The 9,257-nt window shown below is 38.2% G+C and overlaps 1 protein-coding gene across 2 annotated transcripts in view; it reads right to left on the bottom strand.

The window, feature by feature from the left end:
• Positions 1-651: 651 nt before the first annotated feature.
• rabgap1 (RAB GTPase activating protein 1) overlaps positions 652-9,257 on the bottom strand; it is a 106,472-nt gene continuing 97,866 nt past the window's right edge. For both annotated transcript variants that reach the window (XM_084400521.1, XM_084400522.1), the window contains 3 exons: positions 6,258-6,329; positions 3,378-3,575; positions 652-1,928 (listed from right to left, as the gene is read on the bottom strand). In XM_084400521.1, the coding sequence (XP_084256647.1) occupies positions 1,806-1,928; positions 3,378-3,575; positions 6,258-6,329 (393 nt within the window). In that variant the 3' untranslated portion in view covers positions 652-1,805. The remainder of the gene's footprint in view (positions 1,929-3,377; positions 3,576-6,257; positions 6,330-9,257) is intronic.

Below are 9,257 nucleotides of genomic sequence, written 5' to 3'. Positions count from 1 at the left end.
AATCTGGTCATGCTTGAGTAAATATGTTATGCATCTAAGTATTTAAAATATAAATTGAATTATTTATATGAATTGTTTCATTTGTCATCCCCCTTTTTACTGATGTTGCAATGTTTACTATGGAAATGAATTGTAATTTGGTTAATTTAGCGTTTAAATGTCTCATGTGGGAGCTGCACATCTGGTGGCTTTATACTCACACAAATGTTAGCCTGGATAATTGAATTTTGATTTGTAACCTCAGTGAAAGATACCTTCCTCCTCTTGTGTTTAGGGATTGTAAGAATTGAAATGCATTCTTACTAAATGACTGACTGTGGTGTCTGATAACAGCATGTCCTGTTGTAATTGATCAGGTGGTACAGTATGTTGGAGTCTACACTGCATGTAAATATTCATGTATGTTAGTGTCCAGTTCAGGTGATCAAACAGCTGTAAATTATTGATGAGAATATTTCTGTAATGAGAATGTTTTATTTTTTAAATGTGATAAAATAAGTCATGCATGTTGACATAAGCTGATTTTTTCCCTCCAATTGTTATAACTTTGTTCATGTTGATGTTTTGAAAATATACAAGTAAAATGTTAAATGAGTCCAGGAAACAAATGTAACTCAACCACATGAAGAACAGACACAAGACGGCAGGAGACACGTGTTCAGAGGTTTATACTGAAATTCATGGAAGTATACAACGCATCCTACACTATTACCATGTCCACACGCATGTAATGCTGGGTAAAAGGTACATTTGGCATGTAATGATGAGACAGCAGTTTGAAATTTAAGACAAAAGCAAAACATGAGTAATAATCTGTAGCACAGTACAATTAGGCAACATTAGTACAGTTACCAAATAGTTGAAATATAAAATTAATCCCAAAAAAACAAATCATATGCCTTTTTATTTACAACCCAGTGCCTTTTAGAACGGCCTATTTGTCTTAAGAGGCTCAAGGGCCTTCTTTAACAACGACAATAACTCGAGCAAGCTTGATATCAATATAAATATGACTGTAAGGTGCAAAGACCTTCCCCTCAGAGAGTCCGTTACACACACACACACACACACACACACACAGGTTCCGTTACCTCCAGATGTGCTTTCCGATCAGAGCGTGTGCTCACTGCATAAGTGCTTCCTGTTAGCCATGATCAACAGCGACCTTTAACCTTTCAGATACACAAGCAGCCCTTCATATTCACAATGCCTGTATCCCATCATATACCATTTGCTTTCGCTAATATCAGAAGGGCGCCAACTAGTGGTTTGAAGAGGAATCTAATTAAACGTTCACTGTACAGTGTGCTACCTGTCTACTTCCTGTTTTTAGTCTTCCTCAGAGAACCACAATATTGGCCAACACACACACACACACACACACGCACGCATACACTGTACAATAAAAGGGGACCTCAGTCGTACACATGCACACCATCAACACGTCTCCTGTCACAATAACGGAAGTCACGCTAGTTTTCCGGCCGCACACGTACCTTATGTTGACTCGGACTGTGTTTGTGCAAGTAGTCTTGAGTAGGTCAGTAGATAGAAATGTTAATATCCCCCAGAAGACAGTTCAGTCAGCTATACGCCCCAGTCCTTTGCTTAACATCAGTAGTAGAAACACTAGCGTTAAAGTCTTGTTTTTCAGTAAGTAAGTACTTGTGTTTCAAATGGGGGTGTTTACTTCTGGTACCCTAGAAGTAAAGTTTTTACAAAAGGAAAAAAAAAAAAAAGGAGAGAGAGAAGTCGCATGTTGTTCGCACTGTTCCGGCTGCGGGGGAGATGATGATGCGGCCCTGTTAGACGCTCTCTTTGCCTTGCGCTCCTGTCACAGTCTTGATGGAGGTTAACGTCCTGTTGAACCACGTCTTTTTGGCTGCTTGGACTTCGTTTATAGCCAGACCCAGATGATGCTCCAGATCCTAAAGAAGACATTAAGCTCACGCTTTATTCAAAGTGACTTCAGGTGAACTTGTGAACTCAAATCTACGAGATTTGAAGTGAAGGTCAAATCTACGAGATTTAATTGACCAGATCTTTAACAATGTGTGTGTGTGTGTGTATAAACTGCCCTGCCCCCCCAAAAAAAGAGTTGTTGTTAGGAATAGGATTTAAATAGGCAAATGCTTACCCAGACCGCAAAATAGTGTCGGCCCACATCCGGTACACGTAGATTCCACACGGCCCGGATGTGGGCCGACATTATGTTGCGGTCTGGGTAAGAGTCTTTGATTGGATCATTATTGCAATGTTTTTAGCATGTTATATGTTTGGTAACAGTTCTTCTAACCCTAATTGATGGGATTGTGTAGATTTTCATTTCTTTAACAACCATGTAGGAAGACGCATCGTGGCCATATTCCAGGATGACAATGTCAAGATTCATCAGGATCAGATTGTGAAGGAATGGTTGTGAGGATCATGAAGAATCATTTTCACACATGAATTGGCTCCTCAGAGTCCAGATCTTAACTTCATTGAGAGTCTTTGGGATGTGCTGGAGGAGACTTTACAGAGTGATGGACTCTTGCATTGTCAATACAAGATCTTCACCAAAAATATATGCACCTCTTGATGGAAATAAATGTTGTGATGTTACTCCCATCAAGAGGTTTGGGACATTTTGGGTCATTTTTTTTTTTAAATCAGGTTTTCATAATGTTGATATGTGCAAACATACAGTATCAAATGGTGGAAAATAGCTCATATATTTAGTGTAACCTCCAAAATATTAATACCATACCATATTAAATATGGTAAATAGACGCCCAAACATGCTTGAGAACAAGCGTCATTGGTTCTCACGTGCCTCAAAAGTATGTGCTTTCTTCAATATTTATAAGCCTAAATTCAATCTTTTTATTTATCATTTTCTTCTCTTCTTCAGAAGACTTACCAGACCATTCATATGGATTACTTTTACAATGAACTTCTTTTACTTTATGAACTTCAATGTTGAAGCATCAATGTTTTGTGGAATGGACTTTTAGTGGAAGTCGAGAAATCTCTCAGCTTTCAGAAAAAAAAAATCATAATTTGTGTCTAAGATGAACGAAAGTCTTATAGGTTTGGAACAACCTGAGTTTTATTGATAATCTGTTAAACTTTCAAGCCTTATTTTGCTAATAATGGAGACGCCACCAAGCTGCATCCCAATAACAGGCACTTCATATGAATTATTACTAATATAAGAAACTCATTTAACAGGGTTAAAACATTTGTATTATTATTGTATCTGTCTGTATTATTGAACAGATCACTGATGGATGTGTATCTGTGTCCAATCACAGGACAGTCTAAAAGATCCCCTATGTCCTAAAGCCAGTAAACACACTGAAAGCTGTAGTGTGTGTGTGTGTGTGAGTGTGCACCTGTATCTTGCACTCGGCCTCCACCAGCTGTAGTTTGGTCTGTGCGAGCTCCAGCTCCATCTCTCTCAGCTGGTTCTTCAGCGCCTCCTTCTCCTCGTCCATGTCCTCCTCACTGCCTTCTTTAGGAGCGCTGAGAGCCTTCAGACGACCCTCCTTACTGAAGAGAATACTGCACTTCTCACAGCCCTCCACCTTCATCTGCACACACACACACACACACGTTAAACCTCACAAGCCTGGAGATGACCAAACTACAGGCATAACTCGGCTGGTTATTAACTCTAAATAAAGCACAGCAGGAGATCAGGACAACCAGCAAAGCAATAATGAGGCGCAGGTCGTACATTATCTTGCTTATTAGACGGCTATTTACCAAATCATTTACATATTGAAATGAGTTAAAGGAAGAGAGTGTGTTACACTTGTTTTAATAGGCTCTATGCACGAACGCTGCTGACGTGTTTCCGGTAGGATCTCAGCCAGCGTCTTTACTTCCGCATAGCGCGTTCTATAGGACAATTCACTTCAATAAAATTCATTTTCTCAGAAACGGAGACAACGATTTTAGAAACTGATTCGCTAGTCGGATTTCGAGCGATATGAGAGAATACTCACCCTCAAAGTTGTCGATGTAGCTCGAAATTTATAATTTAAAGAACTTCTCTTTCTTACTCTTATCTGTGACAGTTAACTGCCTCACAATATTGTTGACATCATTCTCGTTAACCGCTGGAAGTTCTTGTAAACAGCGAGTGTAATTTGCCATTATCTCCACCTAATGCAAAAACGGCTTCTGACGCAGCACCGGATGTAACTGGGCGGGCTGAGACAAAACGCGGAAGCGATCGTGCATAGAGCCTATTGTCGTTAGAGTCAGATTAGGGTGATATTATTGATATATTGTTACTCATTGATCGGGAATACTTGATTCTGACTGGTCGATCACAGTATTCTATGGTCAAATATTATTGTATAATAATAATTGATGATAAACTGTATATATTATTTTCTTAGACAACTGATTTCCAACATAATTGCCAGTCTCTCACATAATCGCTAAATCAATATTACCTAAATAATAATGAATGTATATATTTCTATAGCTATGAAACATGGTAAAGTACAATCAGCCAAAAACACTTTTTGCAATAATTTCTATATACTTTCTTTGAGGCGAGATACTCGAGGTGAATAGGGGAAAGGTGATTCATTCCATTAAGGCGAGACACGGCAGGCAAAAACATCGGGGTTTTTTTACTGGTCAATTTTGAGATTTTTGGATATTTGTCTTCAATAACATGTCTTCTTTCAGACCTGTGGTGAAAAAAAGTCCGAAATACACATTTAGGTCTTTATTTTATTACACTTTGTCTGTTTGCGTCTGTAGATTTCTCATAAATTCAACAAAAGTTGGCGTTCTTAATCAACATGCCGCTCCGCGATCGCGGTCTGCTCCGTCATAACATGCACCGCTGGAAAGCTCTCTCTCCCCTGTACAATGCTGTCGGATCCAAATATGGTCACTTCCTTTTTATCAGCAACCAATCGTGAAAGTAAAAGGGCTGAATGCGCAATCTCATTGGCTGATGATAAATCTTTAAAGCCCGTTTTCTCAAAATGACTTTTCTCTCATACTCCAAGTCTGAAATCTCCACTTCAGTAGCACCTATATACACCAAACTTTCCAGACTTGTACCTAGTTATATTATGAAGACATTTACAGAGGGATTTGTAAATATATTATTCCTAGCCTGATTTATATAACATTTTATTCCAAAAAACATGGCGAAATTTTTTTTTTTAAGGCTATTGACAGTGTATTCTGATTTACAGGATAACAAAAGCAGATATCCATAAATCCCTCTGTATTTTTTTCCCATCTAATATGTGAACACAATGAAAAAACATTTTTTAACCTGGTTTTATCCAATACTCAGATTTCGGTTTTTTTTATATATATATATGCAAATTAGCGCATATTTAATTAGATATTGCCTAATTTGCATATTTAAACATTAAATTACAGAAAACTTGTAATACATTTTTTTCTCATCTTAATGTAGGTAATCAACTGGGAACGTTTCATGGTGATATCCGCTAGTTAAAAGTTTTACCCTATTCACCTGTAGTGTCTCGCCTTAAGAATCGCAAACATTGTTTTTGTATTACACGTTCTCTGAAATGTTATGTTTAAATATGCAAATGAGGCATTATGTGATTAAATATGCACAAACTTGCATAGATTTTAAGAACTGAAACCTGAACACTGGATAAAGCCAGATTCAAAATTCTTGTTTCTTGTTTTTAGAGAGGATTTTTAATTTAGAAAATAAATCCCCATGTTTTTAAGGAATAAATTGTCATCTCAAATCCAGCGAATGACATGAATAAACCCCTTCAGAATACAGATAGGAATAAAAGAATAAACTACATTTTTGTGTACATAAAGTGGAGATTTGTGGCTCAGTCTGTTCATTAGAAAAAAAACTTGTTTTGTGAAAATAGCTTTTAAAGATTTGTCTTGTAATTGAAATCTACAGACGCAAATAAAGTGCAATAAAGGTGTATTGTGAATGTGTTCTTTCACTAGCCTAAAACAACATGGACATTTTTTTTATTGGGATTTTAATAAATCTACACTATAATGTGTGATGCCACATATTGATGCCACAGTGAGTGCTAAAATTCTAGATTAAATATGCAGTATGAATGTTGTATATGTTTATAATAGCAGTGCAGCAGTAATATTAAGTAATTAGCCATAATCAACACATTCCTGCATCAAGCTATGGACTTCTGTCTGTGTGTGTGTGTGTGTGTGTGTGTGTGTGTGTGTGTGTGTGTGTGTGTGTGTGTGTGTGTGTGTGTGTCATCACCCACCCGGATCTTCTCTATCTCTCCTCTGTTGGCCGTCTGCTGTTTCTCCAGTCGTTCGCTGAGCTGAGAGCAGATCTGAGACACAAACGCACAGAGGTCAAGGGTCAGTAACGATCTGGCTCACACCAATGCACTACACATGCTTTCCGCTCAAGAAGAGGAGGGAGAACGAGGCTTACGGTAAAAGGTCAATCATCATGACTGGAACATACAATCTTTCCATCTATCTCTCCTCTTACAGGATATCACATTTCCCCTCTGTGTGAGTGAACTCCCAGCATCCTCTTACAGGAAGTGCACTGACCGCGCCACACAGCTCAGGTGAGGAGGACGTCTCAGACCGAGCGCTACAGTACCTACAGTAAATCCAATGGGGTTCAAGCATCCTTTCCCAACCGGGCATCACTCCTTCGCACGTGTCGTTGGATCAACGCGGTCACAGCATGGCTTAATCTGGTGAAGACCCTTATTAAACATGCATTCTTCATCAGGGAGAATGTAGCTTCAAATGAATAATGAATGAATGAGCAAGCAGCCGCAGAATATTACTGTTGAGAAAATCTGTTTTACATCTGAGCCATGACACAGTGGTTAAAGCCCAAAGTATAATTTTGACACCAAAACTTACTGTATCTGTACGCCAAAAATGTAGCCTTTCAAAGTGTACTCCATTTAATATCATGAACGAACACAGGTGCTCGACACAGCAAGTTTTATTCTTAACCAGTGTCTGAGCTATTTCTCTCCAGAAGTGACAAAAATGTCTTAAACTAGAGTTAGATGCATCTCACACAATCAGTTGTTTGTTGTTGTTGATGTTCTGTTTCTTTTTTAGAGAGTGAAACAACAGCCTGGGTCAGTGTTGCCACCTTGTGGACAAACTAATTAGTGCACGAAAAACTAGCGCATGTGCTAGCTGAGTGTAAAGAGAACTAGAAAAATCTGCGGAAGTGTGCGCGTACATAAGTCACAGTGAAACTAGTTTGAGAATAGGTGCTTCTCAAATGCAAGGCTGTATCCTAGAGAGGCTGTGTCTTTCCTAGTCCAGTCCTTTGGAGGCTAGAGCCCTCCTCAGCATTAAACGGTAAGTTAAATGCTATACAAATGTTTCCGCCCGAAAATACCAAGCCTGCTGCACAAGTCTTGAAAAGTGAAGCCTCAGCATTTCACCGCCCCCTGGTGGCAGGGTGTAGTATAGGTCATAAACCACACCCTCTATAAAAAAAATCGAATTACGCTTCAAACTATTTTTTTCTGAAGATGGTTTCTGTCATTTTACATCGTCGTACTTTTTATTTTATTTTATTTTTAACAGTCTACGGAAAATACTATTACATTTATAATATGAAAAATCCTTTATATTATCTTCTGTTAAGGCAGTACAGGTAATTCCAACCGTCTGTGGTCTCCTGAGGGTTTACATTACGCACAGTTGAACATTATGTGATTAATTTACAGCAGAACAAAACATAATCCCTTCATCTCCAAAATTTTTTTTTTTTTTGTCTTGCATTACGTAGTAAAATGGGACGAGCTCAGTGCTGATTCATTTTCCAAACATTCTTTTTTTGTGATTTGGAATGTGTGCTAAGGATTGTGGGTGATTGCGAAGGACACACTTGATGCATCCTTAAAAATAAGCCAAATGCCTTCAAAAGGTTCTTCAAATTGATATATCCTTTGTCGGGGCTTGATGATGTGGCAGTCGAGGTTCGCAGTCTTACTAGGATGCAGTCTTCCGATTGAGAAGCACAACATGTGTAAATGTAATTTCAATGGACATTGCAATGTCCATAATATGACATCACGCTCAGTGGCGCCTTTTCTAAAAACACAACTCAAAATAAAGTATAAAAATATGCAATCTACTCCACTTTCCAGCAATGGGCTTAGGTTTGATGCTGGTTGATACAGTAGGTTTAGTTACACTTTATTTTAAGGTGTCATTAGCCGCGTTTCCATTACCCTTCAAATTGCGCAAATTGAAATTGCGAATTGAAAATACGCTCAATGGAAACACGTCAATTTCGCAAAAACTCCCATTTATCGCAAAAAAGTTTTTGCGCTCGCATGAGGTGGTTTTTCAGGGAATTCGAAAAAGGAATATTTTGCAAAACTGCAATGGAAACAGTTTTTGCGCATTTACAGTCACCTGACTTAGAAGGCGCGATGTGTTAGAATACGAGACAGTTCTTGAGAAGAAAGAATGACAGAAATACTGGATTCTAAACCTCAAAGAAATGCCACAATCAAGACCTCGGAGCAGAAATGAGTGAGAAAAACCCAGAAACACCTCATGTGCCGCTCACAGACACAGTATGGGTCTTTCCTTGCCATTAATGCTTGGATAACACACCTACGTTTCCTTCCATTAATAATAATAATGTCTAGTGCAGTACGTGGCTGTGATATATATATAAACTTACCAACGTCCGTTGCCATGAGTTTTGGAATGACTTATCGCGAGAGGAAAAAAATGACGTTTTAGTCGCATAACATCGGTTAATGGAAACGCCATCATTTCGCAATAGTTTTTTGTCGATATTTAGAAAATAAATAAATAAATCGCAAAAGTTTTGCGCGAATCTTTAATGGAAACGTGCCTACTGTTACAGTGTAATTATATATTTAAGTACTGAGTAATATTAATACTACATGTACTTACTATAGGGTTAGGGTAGGATTAGGATTTGGTTGAGGGTTAGTTGCATGTAATTATACATAATTTACTGTTATTACTATGGTAAATACATGTAACAAGGACACTGTAAAATAAATTTCATGCAGATTTGATTCTGCCCTGTGTTCCACTCTCCTATCTTCCCAAAACTTCATGTTGCTCTCCACTATTAATTATCAACATCAAGTGACATTGATTTTTCGCCTCTCTTGTCATCCACCAAACAAAACTGTAAGCCTGATCACTTAGAAAAGTAGTAGCATGCTGTAGCTCTCCTCAACAAGACAAAAGCTGAGGCATCAGTCATGTCTCTAAACAGGCCA

Source organism: Rutilus rutilus (genome assembly GCF_951802725.1).
Source record: "Rutilus rutilus genome assembly, chromosome: 25".
NCBI lineage: Eukaryota > Metazoa > Chordata > Actinopteri > Cypriniformes > Leuciscidae > Rutilus > Rutilus rutilus.
The sequence above is the reverse complement of the archived record's forward strand: the minus strand, read 5'-3'. Positions and strand labels throughout refer to the sequence as shown.